Here is an 18,712-nt window from a genome sequence, read left to right on the forward strand (position 1 = left end):
CAAATACTGATTACACTTTCAAAGTAGATTTATGAAAAATGAACTTGGCTGACTGCAGCTGCACATTACTGTGGAAAAACACAATAAAACAAGGTTCTGCATTATTCACTGCCTTGTCACCATTTGTATCAAAGTTTAGATTCTTTTTTTTCATACTTAGTGACAGTCATGATGCATACTGTATCAAATCAAATGACTAAAAACAAACAGTATTGTATGATATGGCTGAATACAGTGGAAATTGGTGTGTACACACACACACACACACAAACAATGGGTAACACTTTATAATAAGTACACACTATTAAGCATTGAATACTGAATTAATCATTTATAACACATGAATACTCATTAGTATGTAGTTTAAAAACGCAGTTAAAAATATTTTACTCATTATTGATAAGCACTGTATACTGTATTTATAAACTACATACTAATGAGTATTTGTGCGTTATAAATGAAATATTCAGTATTTATTAATGCTTAAAGGGATAGTTCAACATTTTGGAAGATCGGCCCATTGCCATAATCCCTCTAGTTTTAGGAGTAGGTTTTTTTTTGTTTTTTTTTGGGGGGGGGGCTTTTAGTGCCTTTAATTGACAGCGCAGTTGAGAGAGAGACAGGAAACGGGGAGGTAGAGAGTGGGGGGACGACACGCAGGAAAGGGCCGTCCGACGCGGGACTCGAACCGGGGCCGCCTGCACCGAGGACTGAGCCTCAACATGGGGCGGCAGCTCTACCCAGTGAGCTAAACGCCGCCCCGGAGTAGGTTTCATTACCTTTAATTGTCGGTGCAAGCTATTTTTAGAACGGCGGAGCAGAGCCGTGAGCTGCTCAGAGCTACGCTACGGAGGCTAATGGGATTTCTTGTTTTCCCTCATCAAACTCATCAAATACACACTACTGCTATGACTATAGGTATTATGACAGTGGGCAATTTGCCAAAATGTTGAACTATCCCTTTAACTAATGCTTAGTAGTGTGTACTTATTATAAAGTGTTACCTAAACAATGCACAGGTCATGTTTCCCTCTGGGTCTCCACCATAACTGAGACACCCTGAGGGGAGACACTAAACCACATCTTGTCCTCCTGTCTCCTCTGCACTCTGTCCTGAGCACGGTGACATCAGTGTGGTGGCAGCGCAAAATAAAAATGGCCATCGTTGTTTGCATGTTTGCATTTCTCTCCGTGTGTGTGTCCACACATCAGTGCTCGGTGGAAGCTCGGCAACATCAGATCTCACCCTTCTCCACAACATCTGTGCAGCTGTAAACTGCTGACCTCTGTCTGCTCCTGTGGCCCAGTGGGTCATGTCCTAAAGGACTCTGGGTAAAAATACAAAAAACAGGTACAAACACCGGGGGTGTTGCAACAAATGAGATAAGAGCAAAGGGTGAGTGAGGGTGGGAGGAGGAGGAGGAGGAGGAGAAGGAGGAGGGAAGAGTAGGCTGATGGTGGCAGTGGGTAGGGTGGGGGGGGCGGCTCGTGCCAAGTGACACAAACCCCCCTTGGCAGCCTAATTAAATTTTCCACTTTTCCACACTCACATTAAGCCTCCATCGAGCCGGAAGGAATGGACGCACCGGAGGAGTCGACCCCAGGAAGAAGATCGCCCACCCGCCCCCACCCCCACCCCACCCCACCCACGCCTCCCTCTCCTCATTCTTCCGTGCAATTTCATATTTCTGTTTGATGAACGTCTTGTTTTCGTTTGTTTGTTTTTACACTAAGACGTTAGCGTCTCGGTGGAAGGCCTCGCTTTGTTTCATTGAGACGTTCAGGCTTCAAGAGAGGCCCAGTATGTTCCAGTGTGTCTTTCTTGATTGACAGGTGTCTCTGCGCAGTCGACTGCTGTTTACTCCCCCTGCCCCCCCCCCACTCCGGCTCCACTCTCACGCTGAAATTTGTCTCTTTTCCACTCCAGACGACTGATGGGATGCCAGCCAGTTTCAAAAACAGCCCTTCACAAACCCACAGCTACTGTCAGTGAGTCTATGGTCTATGGCGGCGCTGTGCTGCAGCCCAGCAGAGAACTGTCATGGACACTTAGCATGTAAGAGAAGCCTGGGAAAAGAACATGTGGATGTCTGCATGAGCCTGAGTCCACACTGAGGCAGCAGTGTGAGTGCAGGTCCAGTCTTCAGCTGTGTTACATCAAAGAAAAATAATAATATTACATTTACTCTTAAAGTCTTTTTTGTTCTAATATTTTCGAACCTGTTTTCCATTGTATGTAAAAGAACTTCACCACAGAGGCTTAGTTATTTTTAGATGTTCTGAGTGAGGACGCTCATTTCCATCTCAGCTTTGATGATTGGGGGAAAAAAAGCTCCTGATTCTCAAAGAGTGGAAAACAACTATTTCACCTCATTTCCTTTGATGGTTTCAGTTATCAATTGCTGTCATTTGGAAAAACTGCTTTTTAACAACTTTAAATGTCAGTCTGCATGGGAAAAATCCCTTGGACACTTCCTCTACAGAGTCTCGAATATTTGGAATAGCTTGCATATCTTGTGGTTTGGCGCTTTTTGGGCAGCGGGAATAAAACATTTCAGCTACTGATGGACGGGAAATGCCACATAGTTGTTTCCTGGTCCTCAGAGGAAGAAGCCACGGGGCTTTGGTGAATCCTACAGTGATGACACTGATTTTTACCAACATATAGAATGAATCTGAGGGATTTCTACGATCATAGTGTTAGAATGCATTTTAATCTGTGTCTGTGGGGGTCCAGCTTTTTGTATTTATTTTAATTTCCCCTCATCTCTGCATTTGTCCTCCTAGTTTAGCACCACAAAGGGTGTAAACCTTTTCAAAGATAGATGCAGCTGAACATTTTATACCGTTACTGTGTAAATTAGTGACTGTCACCGGCCCTCTCTGGGAACTAGGCTGTGAAACTTCATTGAGTAGTTTCCTATGTGAGCCAGAGAGGGGAGTGCTGCACCATGGTGGGTGAAGGGGGGGGGGGGAGTGAGGGACAAACAGAGATGCTACATAGGAGTTTTAATTCTGCTGCTTTTGTTTGTTCTACATTCTATCAGCTCTGTGGCAAAGGTGACCTTTGTCTGAAGATGGAGGAAGCCTAAGATGTGTTCTGCTGATAACACAATGGTGAGTGAAACTGAAGCCATGCAGAGACCAGTGGGCACCTGAGGAGTGTGTTGCTGTTGTGTTGGGTGCAGGAACTGTGGGAAACGGTGTTCTTGTCTATTACAGACAACAGCTTGTAATTTCACAATGGTTGAAATGCTGGAATGATGAGTGAACTTGCTGAGGAGCACAGGGAATATTTTATTCCCACCTCCCCCTGCGCTCAGCGCCCGGTAGCTAGTGTTACAGAGACAATCCTCTCTTTGTTTGTCATTATGACCTTTTTTTTTTTTTTTTTTTTTTTTTTTTTAGTGTTTTTCTTTATACTGTAGATACTCTCTGTCTACTAATCTCACTTTGTAATTAAGGTATCAGGATATGTGGAGTAGCTATCACACAGGCAGCAGTGAAAGCTAATCACTTCCAGCACAGTTATCTTCCCCTCTGATTTTCCACTGAGGATCCAGATAAATCAAACTAAAACAATGTGGATTATTTAACAGGCAGAATAAGCCTCCGAGAAGTATGTGAGCGATGTTGGCACACGTGAAGAAATCTGTATGTTAACACTGAGAAATGCAAGATTGTATCTAAAGACATGGCAGCAGCACTAATCTTCTCTTAAAGGGATAGTTCAACATTTTGGCAAATTGGCCCATTGCCATAATCGCTATAGTCATAGCAGTAGGTTCATTACCTTTAATTGTAGGTGTAAGCTATTTTCAGTGCGGCGGAGCGCAGCAGCTGGCTGCTCAGAGCTACACTATGGAGGCTAACGGAATTTCTTGGTTTCCCTCATTAAACTCTCAAATTCAACATCCCAAAACTCCACAGCGCTTTTGTAGACAAGTTGTGACCTGCACAACCACCACGCTATGAGATAATGACGGAACGATACGAAACGGAGCCGTTTTCGAGGTAAATACAGGGTAAATACGGAGACTGCTTGCTGAAAAACATAGACTGTAAAAAGAAAAACTGTCCCTGAACGCAACGCGCATCAGCGGTTTTGTATGAATTTACCTCGAAAACGGCTCTGTTTCGTATCGTTCCGTCATTATCTCATAGCGTGGTGGTTGTGCAGCTCACAACTTGTCTACAAAAGCGCTGTGGAGTTTTGGGATGTTGAATTTGATGAGTTTAATGAGGGAAACCAAGAAATTCCGTTAGCCTCCATAGCGTAGCTCTGAGCAGCCAGCTGCTGCGCTCCGCCGTACTGAAAATAGCTTACACCTACAATTAAAGGTAATGAACCTACTGCTATGACTATAGCGATTATGGCAATGGGCCAATTTGCCAAAATGTTGAACTATCCCTTTAAGCTCTAACAGCAGATAGAGTGAAGTTTCCCAGACGACTGTGTCTTTTCAATCCTTTTTGTCACAGAAAGGTGAGTGTGCTGCTTTTACAGTAAGACTATGATTCAGCCTCTTGTGTAAAACAAAAAAAAAAAAACACACACACACTTGTGGATTTTGTTCATATCACTTTTACCACTTCCTGGGAAAAACATCTTTTGGGTGGACAGGAAGTGATGTGTTTGTGTTTCCAGACTTCCAGAAGAAATGGGTAAGCGGGTTAGTGAAGTCAACGCCACAGATCAAAAGCCCTGAAACTCAAACATCAACAACTGAAAACGCCAAAAGGAGAATGATGTCACCGTGCCACCCACACTTTGACTTCGAACAGCTTCTGGGAAGTGTAGTGCAGAAAACAACAGGGCATTAGAAAAGCGTAGTGCTAAAGAGGAGGAAAGAAAACACATCTCTAGGATTTACAGGTGGTTTCCTCCTGGTTGAACCGATCATCAGGACGGAGGAGGGTGAGAGTTTCTCCGCTGAGGTCAAACACCAGCAGGACGACTGAGTTCCTCGACCAAAACCCATTAACATTCCAAGCTGCGCAGCTCTCAGACCAGCATACTCATAAATTACTGCTGACAACCTTGTTGACGGAGTGAGATAAACTCGCCCATTGTGTTGCGAGCCGTGGCCGCACATAGACGCGTCTCTCAGAGTCACTATTTGATTTGACTGTTTCTGGGGCCAACGACGAGGAAAACAACACACAACAAGAACCAAAACAACAATAATACGCATGTAGAAAAGCTCAGATTTTGTCAGGCGGCCAACATTTTCCTTTCCTCGGTTTCTATTACCGGGTAAGGGGGAATTGGAGGAGGGGGTGGACTTCTGTTTTCTTCCACTGAAAACAAGCAGTCCAGTAAAAGTGGAAGGAACGGCGGGGTCCTGTTTATTTGCGAGCTGCAGGTGGCTGCGCTGACCGCCCGGCTGCCTGCTCAGAAGTCCCCCGACCACTCGTGTTCTTTTCTTCTCTCAGACCCTGTTATTTGTTCACTTCTTCCACCACATGCTCCAACATTTCCCCTTCTCTCTCCGCTGTTTTTGCCCGAGCAGCGTTCCATTCTTCTTTGTCTCGAGGTACAGCATGTCTGTGACGCACTTCCTTCCATTGTATCAGGAACTGATACCTTAATGCCTGTGAAGTTACTGTCAAGAGTGCGAGCAGGCGTGAGTGTGTGAGTGTGTGTGTGTGTGTGTGTGTGTGTGTGTGTGTGTGTGCTGATTGGAAGGTGCTGTGTGCTCGGTGCTGGCTCTCATGCGTGTCTTCACTTGGCTATTTGCCTGTGGCCACTTGATTAAGCGGAGCGAGTCTGCTGAATGACAGGATGAAGCACCTCTCTTTGACAACGTGGATTTCAGATGAGCCAGCTCGTGGACCACAAGCACAATGACACAAGAACAACTTGTGGCTAGTGGATGAGGTCACTGGGTTTATTTATCCACGGCCGCAGCAGCAAACAAGCGAGAAAACATTTGGTTGCTATGTGATGGCATTTAATAAGATGCTTCCACCCCCTAATTCTCATCTCGCAGCGAGTCCAGTCCAGTCCACTGCTGCTCTTCTTTTAGTTTAAAGTCCAGCATGTAATTCTAGAAGGAGGATTTGCTTTGTCTCATCTACAGCATCAAAGTGCATTTGTTGACTGATTCAGTTCCTCATCCAGCGGTGGAGATGTGTGTGTGGGCGGGGTTTCAGGTTGCAACACCTTAGCCCTGCAGGAAAGTGAGTGGTTTCCCCTACTGCCACCTCCTCCTTTAACCACACCGACTGATATCTGAATAAGAAGAACCTCTCATCATAATCAATATCAGCATTATATATTTAGCATCAAGCTCAATAATTACCATAAGTAAACCCTGACCTTCCTCCAGTTTGTAATATGTGGAGAATCAATCGATCTCTGCAGCTCTTCTCCACTGCTTACAGGGATGTTGGTGCTCAGGTCAGAGACACTTAGCACTGCCGCTCACCTACATTGCATCTGTGAGACAAAACTAAGAAATTTTTTTTTTTCTAGTGGGGGAGACCAGGGATGGTTGTAACAGCATCACCAATAAGGGATAACATCAGAGTCATGTGATCAATATCATGTGTACCCACTCCCTCCCTGATTGTGCATGTGAATTTGTATAGCTGTGTGAAGAAGTGTGTAGGTTTTACAGCCCAAACACATTTTTTTTAGGTCCTATACTAGGACCAAGTCTAAATTTTGATTTGTATCGATACCGTTGAAGTTTGATTTAAGGAAGATGAAAGAGTAGGTTCTTAGGTTAAAAGTGAGTCATTTCATTGATGTTTATTTCAAACCACCATGCTGGTACAGCTGGTCAAACAATGGCTGACAGGAGTGGGGATGGTTGCAACGCCTTTTATCTTTGTTGTGTTATTAAGTGTCAACCATCTCGACTGGAATTTAACATGAACTATGAGCTGCTTCTGACCTCCTGCTGAAGGTTTCCATTCATACTGTACATGTACAACATTCATTGGTATTATCAGAACATGTTCTTTAAGACGGTTCTCCTAATGTTAGGATATACACCATATAGCCGTCAGTGATGAGTTCTTTTTGTTCATACTGAACCATAGAAAGATGCTTTAGTGTTGGAACATGCTAAATAAACTTACATAGATGCATATCTTGTAGTGTGTTCTCAGTTTTTAGTTTTCCATCTCACTGTTACAATTGAGCCCAGGTTGTGTTCCAACCTACCATGGTAGTGGGGTAGGTTGTAACAGGGCCACTCCTTGTATTTGACATCATTTGCTTCTGTGATATAGTTTGAAAAGTTAAGGCACTGCCATTTGTAGTGGACAAATGAGGGTATTCTGTGTCATAATTTGAGAGCCCTACCATGAACCCTCTTACACTTACAATGTTACAGTACATGTAATAGGAGCTGAGACAAAAAGTGTTACAACATCCCCGGTATATTCAGTTTTCAGAGTTGCAGGGATTAATGGAAGCAGGAGCTGCAGGCCACAGGCTGGACACCTCCAACATCTCAGCCATGTAACCAGCTCCGTTGGCTGTGTCCTGCTGTTCCTAGACCTGTGCCACGTGCAGAATGAAATCAGGTCACAGCCTCTCGCTGACCAATCAGATTCTATTGCCTGACTTCATTTATTTTTCAATTTCAACAGGTTGTTTTGCTGCCCATAGATGTCTGTGACCCTAATACATTGTCTGACTGCAGCCACAGCTGTCCTCACAGCTTAACCTGACTGTGATCAGATTGAAATTCTTCTTCCCTGATGCTGAATCTCATGGCATGTATTCAGATGCACTGCAGGAAAAAGAACAAGACGCTCTCACCAAGGTTCAATGTATTTTCTCTTTCAAGGTTTCAAGTCTCACTTCAGACCACTTAATTCAGCTGTCGCCCACACACACAGCCTCTCAATTCAGAAACATCTACAAACTTTCAGACCATTGGTCGGCTGATGGACCAGAGGATCATCAGTGTTGAGCTGAGGAGGAAAAACAGCTGTTGACTGTCCTGAGCCTGTCCTCAACAACCTTTAGTTGTCACACCAGCGTCCAGGCAGAGTTAGCTCTGTTGCATCTCTCTTAATCTCATCACACACCTCAGCCCTGGCACAGTGGTTGGAGCTGGGTGAAGGTCGAGTCGGGACGTGCCCTCAAGTTGGACATCCTTTGTCTCTCTCGCTTGCAAACGCACTTCCTGTTGCCCAGCCCCTCCTGCACCACGCACACACGCTACAGCACACTGCATGTTCACACACGCACCTGGTGCACCTGAGCAGAGTCTCTCTCCCTGGCTGCTCACTCTACAGCTTCACACACACACACACACACACACACACACACCCTTCTCAGGCTATGATCCACTACAGTGTCACTCATTCCGTCCCCCAAACAAAATACTTGCACAGACTCACTTCCTCATATCATTCTTGTTTTGATTATTACATGATTGCTCATATTATATATCTGATCAGTATTAGCTGAAACGTGTAGTTGGTTTTTGTAATAAATCATATTAGATCATCAGTCAGTCTTTGCTGTGATTCACTGAAGCTCAGTGAAGCTCTCATGAAGCTCTGTCAAAATGGTTGTTTCATGTGTCATAGACTTTGTAGTATAACACTGTTACACCCAGATTCGTTTTTGATATAAAATATCTAACAGCCAAATGAATGATTAATGATTTTATTAGACTCATTTTTGTAATAATGATTTGATAAGCCTGCTGCACCTATAATTAATATATAAGTTCACTGAAAGGCCAAAGTATGTGTCATTGCATTGCTATTTAAGTGTTTTAGGATTATTACTATTAAGTTAACTGTGTGAGACATATTCAAAAAGAGAAAAAAAAGTAAATGATGAGACAGAGACAGTCATCAGGGTTATTTTCTCAGACCATACGACGCTGCCTCCAGACTCCACTGAGGACATTATACAACTGTTTTCCCAGAGTGCACTCTCCTCATGGTGAGTGAAATTATCCGCTTGTGTAAAATTGTTGGAGTGCGCCTTTAATTAGGTGCTCTATACAGACAGTCCACAGTGTTCCAGACAACACTGGCCCACTATGATTTCCAGGATTCACCCGCATCCAGTTGCAGCTGTCACTGAACACTGCACAAGTTCTATTGTATTGTATTGTAGATGTGTTAATGAACTGGTTTCTGCAAAGGGCGATGTGGCTAAAACCAAACCAGAGAAGGTTGATGTCTTCGAGCAGTGTCTCTGCCTTCAATGTGAACAAGTAGAAGATGTTGCCGAGCGGCTCTACTTATTTATTTTCTTTGCATACCTGAATGTGATTGGCCTTATTGGAGGACATGCAGCCAATGAATTCATATTCTTCTCTCCACAATCCCACACTCTAGAGGTCAAGAACGATCAAATTAATCCTCAGCGCTGTTGTGCCTCACTGCTTTACAAGAGTCACCAAGGCAACCAGTAAATGAAATCACTGAGGGATGGTTACTTTAATTCACAGGAGCTGTCTGCCAGTCTGGCATCCAGCCTCTTTCTAAAGCCCTGTTCCTGCACAGTGGGCATCCTGATGAAACTGCTGATTACATTTCTATTTAGGTCCAATTTGCATAACATACTGTGACAAGAGAGCACGTGTTTGCCACTGCATCGTCAGAGCAGACCGAGTCGCACTCTATAGGATTCTGTGGATTTCGTGTTATTATCCACAATGTAGGAAGAGACTGGGAGAAATGTTGCTTCCTGTATCGTGCAATGAATTTAGCAGCTGTGCATTGGTGCATCTTTTCAGTGTTGCATGGGGTAACACACTGTAACTGTGTTACAGTAACAGGCCACGCGCACAACAATAAATCCCAGTGTCAGCCAGACCGTTTAACCCACTCCCTACCCCCGAGTCAGCACTTTGGTGCCTGCGTGCGTCCTGCTGCCAGCACCTGAGCCATGAGATAAGCCATGCTGATCATGTTTAGCTGCTATCTAGGTTAATGCATTACAATATGACAAGTGATTGACACTGAGGAAGAAAACAAAGGGAGGACAAGGGTAAAACAGAGCAATTAAACAATATTTCATTGTGAATTGTGAACTTGCTGACTGGAGGAAACATTTTAGTTCAGAGAAAACACGTCTCCTCCTCTGTGTTCCACTGAGCTGTTTTCCTGCCAATAATTCACTAGACACTATAAAGTGACTCAGTAATACTGTAAATGCTATGAATGCACCTTTGAGTAGGTTTACACTTCATTTGAATCTATGTCTCCCTTCACATAAATAAATGCCTTTTTTTTTTTTTTGCTACAATGCACCCACTCCTAAAACAAATCCACACGGGGCAAAAAACAGACATCCAATAGCAACATCCTGAGGCAGAACAAGTATTCAGACCCTGTATTCAGGTAAAAACAAGCAGCCTCTTCATGTGTGAATGCTGAAGGACAAGTCCTCCATCAATAGAGGTTTCTGTAAAATGTACATAAGTTTCAGATATTATAATAATGGCTCTTTCAGTGTAACATGATTGCATATTACAGTGCTGGGTTATTAATACAGATGTCTAAACATGTGGAAACAGTATTTTAATGCTGTAGCTGGTAAATCTCAATTACAACTTTCACTTAAGATTTTTCTGACCTGGTCACGTGTATGAAACAACTCAAATAATTCACACAACCGTGACACCTTATCTTAAAACCATTCAAAGCTATTTACATTAATATTTTTTGACAAATTCTATGCAGCTTTGATTTATGCAACTAGATAACAAAATAAATGTAAATTCAGATGTGGATTTTAAACAGTACTTTGGTTAAGAACTCTCCATAATTAATTATGCATGCTGACCCTGTGTAACCTGTCCATATGCGATTGTGGTCTAGTGGTTCGACCGACTTTATTTGCAGTTTTATTTTGTAACAGTGCATTTGATTGTAAAATCTATGAACTAGTATGATTTTTGCCATAGAAATGTAATGGTATGTATTATGTGGCAAAACAGTCTAATTCTCATATCCAGCATTACCTCGGCGCATCACTGGTGTATAGCTATGTATGTATGTATGTATATTCCATTAATTGGTGTTAGATCTGAAAAATATAGATTTATTCAACGCCAAAATAATCTTCATTATATTCTCATCGGCTCTTGGTCTAAACAGGTGACTGCTCTTCCATTATAATCTCCCCGTGCTGCAGCATTAGGGCCATCAGCCCTCTTGCGTCACGCGTACCTGTATCACCGTCAGGTAAGCCTCTTGCCTATACTCTGTCCATGAACATGCGTGTGTGCGTGGCAGACTGCATCACATCTCCTATATGCATCTGATTCTTTATGATGTGTGATGGCAGAAACCGACGCCTCTGTGGCGCAAGACCTGCGGATCAGCCGGCCTCAGTGCGCACACTGACCCACGTGTTCGTCACCTGGCCTGACCCGGTTCGAGGCTGTCTGGAGGTGACACGCTGCCTCTGCACTGCGGTGCTTAATCACTTGGTATTTTTTTCATAAAGTCCCCGAATCTGTAATTTAGCTTCAGCGAAATCCATGAAACTATTAAGTGGAGCAATAACGTGTGAGTGACAGGCATCACATAACGCTGTTTGTTGTGCATTCCAATTTTTGCTGGATATCTCATCCTACTTAAAGATCAAAATTTGGACTCATATAGGAACACAACCTGTCACAGTGCCATACCTTTGCTTGTACACAAATTGACGCCGATGGGTGCATCTCAAATTATATTACTGCATTAATTATAGGACTATGGCAGATTAGATTTCCTCGGGCAAATTAAGAGAAAAACTGTGTCGCTTAGCAACACCGTTACCGTTCAAAAGCGGCGCCGTTGGCAGATGATAAACATTAATCATTAATTAATATCATTCACATAAAGATTTATTGAACATCTGCGCGGCTTTTCTTTTTCTTTTTCGAGATGGCAGCAGCTGCGCTCTTCTTCCTCCTCTTCTTCTGAGTGACTTTAGTGAAGCGGCCCCTGCACACAGCCGCTTCCAGATCAGCGCTCGGGTCAGGAGGTGGCCCCCCACTGCAGCGAAAATGACACCCGGTAACGGTGGAAAGGGTGACATACTGGAGGGCTGCTGCCTCCAGTCTAATTGACGTGTTCGGGTTATGAGTGAGTGGTCACCTCAGAAAACCCCCGGCAGATTAGTTTCCCCTCCGCGCAGCTTCCCCCGGCTGACTGAGGAGCTGCTGCAGCCCAAACTTTTTTTTGACGGCAACGACTCTTTCTGGCAAAGATACGCGCGGCAAACAGCTTTAGGAGAGCTCAGCATTACCGGTTATGGTGATACAGATTAAAATAGGAACCATAGCAGATTGGATTATACTTAATACGCCATTTCATATCGTGTAACGTGTCATATTCTGGGCGCCGTGCCCTTGTTTATGAGGTGCGTCCGAATTACAATTAGCCCACATTTCAGTCAGATCGCTTTGAAGCGGGGCTGGCTGCTCCTGCTATTACAGCCGCCCCCCCCCCCCCACTCCCTCCCCCTTTGCCGGTGGGCCGCGTTTATTTGACCATTAGCGCGGGATCACGCTGTGTTTCGCTGTCATCCTCCACGCCACCTGTCCAAATCATACACAAAAGCCTCCACGCAGCGTGGCCAATCATTTAGAGCGCCTCTTATTAACGGGAACAGTGGCGGATGAACGCAGCGCGTCCTCGGGGCAGTGGATGGATGGATGGATGGATGGATGGATGGATGCGCGCGGCCCCCTCGCTGCGGTCCGTAGGTCTGAGTTTTTGCGCACACATTATGGATGTCGAATTAATGTTCTAATGTTTTAATACGCCCCCTCTCTCTTTCTTTCTCTCCTTCTCTCTCACACACAAACAAACACACTCTCGCTCTCTCTCTCATTAAATCGTTAATGTCTTCTCCTTTATCACTGCTGTATAACCGGACCCGCGCGCTGTGAGCTCCGAGTCCGGAGTGCAGAGCGCGAGGGGAGGGAATCCCTCCAGTGTGTGACGCTCACTTTACCAAGGAAACCCACACGCGCTCTCTGACGCAACTGCCCATTTCAGGAAACATGCGTCAATGGACCGAAGCAAGTCAGACAAACAGTGAACTCCACAGCAGGCGCTGACGTCCGGAACCAGAAAAAATACAAAAATACACTCTCCACACATATATCTGCTACTTTAAACTGTATCCGCGCTTTTCAGCACTAACTTCCCGGTGTCCGCCGGGCGAGGGATGGTCACGGCGGATCTTGGTTTCTCGCTACCTTATCCAGAAACGACCCCTCCCTGGACGGAGTCGCAACGCCCAGGCGTGACGTAGCTGTGTCGTTGGTGTTGAAAAAGCCGTTGCAGTTCTTCATAGTGCCATTGAAGTGAGTCATCTCTAGGTAGTGTGGTAAAAAGGAAAAGAGAGAGAGAGATATAGAAAAAAAAAACTTCGAAGTGTTCCGCGAACAGCAGAGTGTGAAGTAGGCAAGGCGACGGAAAATCTTCAGCAGAGTAGACAGGCTATAGGCTTTAAAGCCAATGTTAACCTGCGTGAGTCACTCTGTAACTACAGGTTGACTTGTCTGTGTGGGACCGGGCTGCTGAAACGTGTGCGACCGACTTAAGGTTGAAGTTTGCACACCTGAGAGGATCTCTGACTAGAGTCTAGAGCTCTACCTGCGGCTCAGGCAGCCTTTCTAATAACACTCATATTTACCATAACTTTGCAATATCCATACGATGTTTTAGGTCAGCTTAGAGGAGCATTAATTGCACTTTTGTCAACTCTTCTGGATTTCCTAAATTAACACCGTTTCTCCAGTCAGAGGATTTTTCTATTGGTGCTTCTTTTTTTTCTTTTTTAAATTTTTATCAGCGAGGATTTAAAAAAAAAGAGGTCTCAGAGCTCAACCAGTCTACTGAACTCTCCCTCTTTTCCTGGATCATGTACCAGGACTACTCCGGGAACTACGACACCTCGTCCCGCGGCAGCAGCACTTCTCCGGCCCAGCCAGAGTCCTTCACAAGCGGCAGCAGCACGATCGGAAGTCCGATCTCTACCCCGAACTACCAGGTAAGGAAGGAAGCGCTGCGGATGCATCTTGCAATAGGAAAAAAAAAAAACAGAAAAACCTCACATTCACCAGCGGTGGCTTTGCCTCCGAGAGCAGCAGCGACTGTGTGTATGTGTTGTATGCTGTTGTATAGTCAGTTGACTTTTAGAGGGAATTCTGCGGGTCGTTTGGGGGAAAAACGGATGAACCCAATGACACAGACTGCACCGATGACTCAGAGCAGATGCAAGGCTAGATATAGGCACAAGTGTTTTGGACTCATACCATTTTAATTCTGTCGTAAACTATCTGGACACGGTCTGATGATTTACTTTGATCAGGTACCAAATGTGTACGTGTGTGCGTGCTGTCTGGCGCGCGGTGTAAATGGCGAAGCCGTGCGCAAAGTATATATAAAGATAGCCTATATTCTCGGATCAGTCTATGTAACCAAACAAACAAAAAAAGAAGTGCATAACGCACAGACTCATCTGACAGATGCGAGATGATGTGTTCGGTGCAGGGGGGAAAGGGGGAGACACGTTCACATGGATTCGAGCCTGTGAGCTCCAGATGTCAGATTCAGATCCATGAGCTCTGTCAAGTGTTGCCATCTTTCCTGTCCGCGCGCCTGTATAGCTCCCACTGCAGCTTCTCTCTGCGCGCATGCAGTGTCATGTAAGAGCACATATAAACCATGTTTACTACATTGCGTGTGTGTGGCATTAAACTAGGTCGAGGTAGATAAAATCGTGGAGAGGGTGCAACAGGCTTCTGCTGCTCGACCCAGGTACAATGAGTTCCAAGTGTTTCTGCAGAATGGGATTTGAGCTCAGTTAAAGTTGGTATTTTGTGGTGGATGTCTCTCTTATTGGAAATTACACGGTCATTGGATTATGAGTTAATTTGATCAGACGGCTCTCGGGGCTGCACATGGCACATTTCCTCCTGGGAAGCGGCGCACAGAGCACAGAGCGGTAGCTGTGTGTGTTGGACTACCAAAGTCCGGATCTCCTTACCAGAGAAAATGCCAACCATCGCGCTGCTGCTGCTGCTGCGCTATGAAATTCCAATCGGTGCAGTTCATCTGCTCGATTTTTATCACCGGCTCTTGCTTTCATGCATTCTCAGTGAGATGTGTCCTGTCGCTGTGCCAGTGCACGGTTATTATGAGGATGCCGTGTCCTCATGCTCGCAAATAATAGGACATAAATCCGGGAAGAGGCATGTTGTTTACCCGCACCCAAGTCTTGCATAAAGCAGTTCTGTGGAAAAGCCCCGTCAGGCTCACGCAACATTACGGTAAACGACTTTTGGCTCGTATCTACCATTGCTCTGGTTCCCTGTAATCACACACTGACTGCCTGTTTCTCATTACAGCAGGCTGGAACATGACCTCTTTGTCGAGTTTATTGAGACATATCAAAACAGGGCATTTTTTCTCTTTTTATTAGACCACTGTATTTTTTTCTTCCTTTTTATCAGATCAGAAGTTCAGCAGGTTCTCTATATTTATTGTAATGGCTCTTCCGAAAGTTTATATCCTTCGCAGTCCATTGCGCACGATTTATTCATTCCTTATTTTATACCGAGGAGGAGTGTATTTCTCTCATACTGACGCAAGGCTCTTCAAAACATTCCGCTCACATAAATTCTGGCTAACTATCCGGCTTGTTACAGCTGGCTGCTTCCCCCCTTACTGGAACTGACTGCATTTCACATGTGCTTAACAAATCCCATACACAATGACTCACCAGATAAACAAAGTTCCAATAGACTGCCAGGATATCCGACGGAAAGTCGGGAATAACGGGGATATGGGGACGTGCGTAAATTACGCACACAGGCAGGCAGCCCCGTCTGTCTGTACAGGCTCCAGAGACGTAAAGTAATACTGATGTGACACCGGTTCTCATACTGGTGATTATTGTGCAAGTCAAATTCCCTCATGCCTATAGACTGCAGATAATTACACAGTCACCTGCTGGGGTTGTGTGAGCATTTGAAAAGGAGTTTATTTCTATTTGTGGGGTTGATGCCAAAGGTTGAGATGTTTAAAGTCATGTTCTTGTCTCTGGACCAGCACCATGGACAAACACCATCACAATATGTCTTCACAACTACAGGCAAATACTCCACAAATATATGTATAATTTTAGAATATTTAGAACATGAGAATAAATCAGTCTCTCAGATTTTGTAATTTAAAATAATTCCTTGTGTGGTTATTAATCCTGCAGAAAAACAAAATGTTTATTCCATCAAATAATAATCCTGTAAATCTTGGAGCTCTCCGGTCATGATTGCAGATGAACCCCGTCCAGTCCAGATGTGTGTTACTTTCCCCAGTGCAGTTTTTGGTCTCATGGTTATCGTAGTAAAGTGAGATGCGCTGGACACGTTGGGCTTTCCCACCATGATTCACACACAGCATGTGTCACCGCTCCACTCTACGGGTTACATGCGCAGCATTTTGCCTATGTGGACTGAATCATTGCTGTATACTTGAAATGTGGAAAAAAAAGTGTGAATTTAATAATGATGGGTGGGGGGTGATGTGCGAAATGAAGCGGGGCTCATCAAAGATCTTTAGAATATTTTTTATTTCATCCTTTTTTTTCTCTTCTCTTACCAGAAATACAGGGTCGACATGCCCGGCTCCAACAGTGCCTTCATACCTACCATCAATGCAATCACAACCAGCCAAGACCTACAGTGGATGGTGCAGCCCACAGTCATCACATCCATGTCCAACCCTTACTCCCGCTCCCACCCGTACAGCCATCACCTGACCAATGGGCCGGGGCTGCTGGGGCACAACACGCTGACTCGGCCCGGGGTCATCCGCTCCATCGGGGACGCCAGAGGCCGACGCAAGAGGGACGAACAGGTGAGAGAGCTCGGACGATAAAATAAAAAAATCCTTTTTTTCTCACTAGAATATGTGAATTTGTTGCTTCAGAAGGTTTTTCATATTCTTCCTCACTTGAAACCACTGAATAAACATGTTTAACACTGATTTTTATTTTTTCATGCCTCGCTCACATCTTTGTATCATTGTTATTCTGTTCATAGTCAGCCAGGAATATCATCCAGCTCCGGTTTACCTTCTTGCTCTCTGCTCTTATATTGATTGTGTGCGCCTGTTAAACAGCTTATTTTACCTGCTGTGCTCTTCTTCCTTGCTTGCCCTCAGCTCACCCCAGAGGAAGAGGAAAAAAGGAGGGTGAGGCGTGAGAGGAATAAGTTAGCTGCCGCCAAATGCCGCAACCGCAGACGCGAGCTCACCGAGATGCTGCAAGGGGTGAGTAGAAAAATCTGAAAATCTGAAAAGACAACGGAGCAGATCGGCTGTGTGATCATGTAAAACAACCACAAATCAGTGGCAGAGCCGGAGCATCTTGTTCCTCTAATGTGGCAAAAAGCTGTAGCTAATAAACACACATCCTGTTTTCTTTTTTTTGGTAACAAATGCAGAAAAAGAGCAACAATAGAAATGATTAGAAAACACAATACACCGAGTGGTGGTGGTGGTGGTGGTGGGGGGAGGCTCATAGTTGCTCCCAAGTCTGGCAGGAGTCCCCCGTTTCCAGATTTCTGGCGGGTGATTGAACTCCACACCTAAATTTACAACCTCACATTACTGGTTTGACTCTGAGTGCAAGGTCTGAGTGAGAAGATGACAGGCGATGAAAAGCTTTTTGTCTCGGGCAGCTGTAGACAGAGGTAGGGCTGTCTCGCGGCCCTGCCTGGCAGACAGTAACGGCATCTAAATGGACTAATTAGCCGAATTACAGTGAGGTTGAGCTTGTCAGGCCTTAAAAACCCCCAGGAATGGAATTCGCTGTAGGCAGCTGTCTCCATGAATGCAGGACATTTTGTAAAAGGGGCAAATTGCTTGTCTCACAATCCCACATAGAGACATGCTGCTTGCACACACACACACACAGAGAGTCACACACACACATACACACAAACACACACCATAGCCAATGCTTCCAGGGGAAAAAAAAAAAGCCCTTCCGTCTTCACATGCCTGTTTTTTAAATTTCCAAATAAGGAAGTGTCGCTTTCCAGTGAAAAGAAGGAGCAATATTCCTACAATGGCTCCTCTTTGATTTACTGATACCATTCATACACCTAAGTGTCTCAACTGAGCACCTCCTCTCTTGGCTTCTTGTGTAGAACTTCCTCATACCTTTACCCGTGAGTCAAAGTTCTCAGACAGCAAGTCAGCTTATCATTATCTGCCTGATGTCTGCGACTGGCAACACGCTTCTATGAGACTTTGTCTTTGACGTGACACGTTAATGACACAGCGGAGCAGCGGATCCCGTATCTCCCAGATCCAAACAATGCACAGACATTATGTGACATTCAAATTTCCAGCAGAAGGCGTCGAGATTACATGTCGCATGTCTAAATGGTCCGTGACGAATTCTTGATTTAATGTGTTGCTTGTGCTACTTTCTGTGTTTATGGAGCCAGAGCAAACAAACAGTGCCCTCTTTTGGTGTGTTGGAGGAACCCTCACACAACCTGACCAGCTTATTGTTGGTATCACATGCCTTATAAAGCCTTGGTTTGGCTCAAGATTTTGTCACTGAATGGGCATGGAAATGATTTTTATTGATTTTAAACTATGGTTCTCCTTGTGGTAAAGGTGCAAACTGTAAAAACCCACTGGTGCATGTTACGCCTCATCACACGGCCGTCTCTCTTCTGCCAAATGAGGGCAAAAAAAATGT

The 18,712-nt window shown here is 44.7% G+C and overlaps 1 protein-coding gene across 1 annotated transcript; it reads left to right on the top strand.

Annotated features, from left to right (window-relative positions):
* The first annotated feature begins 13,289 nt into the window (after positions 1-13,289).
* fosl2 (FOS like 2, AP-1 transcription factor subunit) lies at positions 13,290-17,402 on the top strand. Its single transcript, XM_085767507.1, has 3 exons — positions 13,290-13,984; positions 16,600-16,854; positions 17,161-17,402. Exons 1-3 carry the CDS (start codon positions 13,856-13,858, stop codon positions 17,284-17,286), a joined length of 510 nt encoding a protein of 169 aa, XP_085623633.1. The 5' UTR covers positions 13,290-13,855; the 3' UTR covers positions 17,287-17,402.
* The last annotated feature ends 1,310 nt before the right edge of the window (positions 17,403-18,712 follow it).

Source organism: Trachurus japonicus, chromosome 22 (assembly GCF_045865225.1).
Source record: "Trachurus japonicus isolate A0001 chromosome 22, Traja_1.0".
Classification (NCBI taxonomy): Eukaryota; Metazoa; Chordata; class Actinopteri; order Carangiformes; family Carangidae; genus Trachurus; species Trachurus japonicus.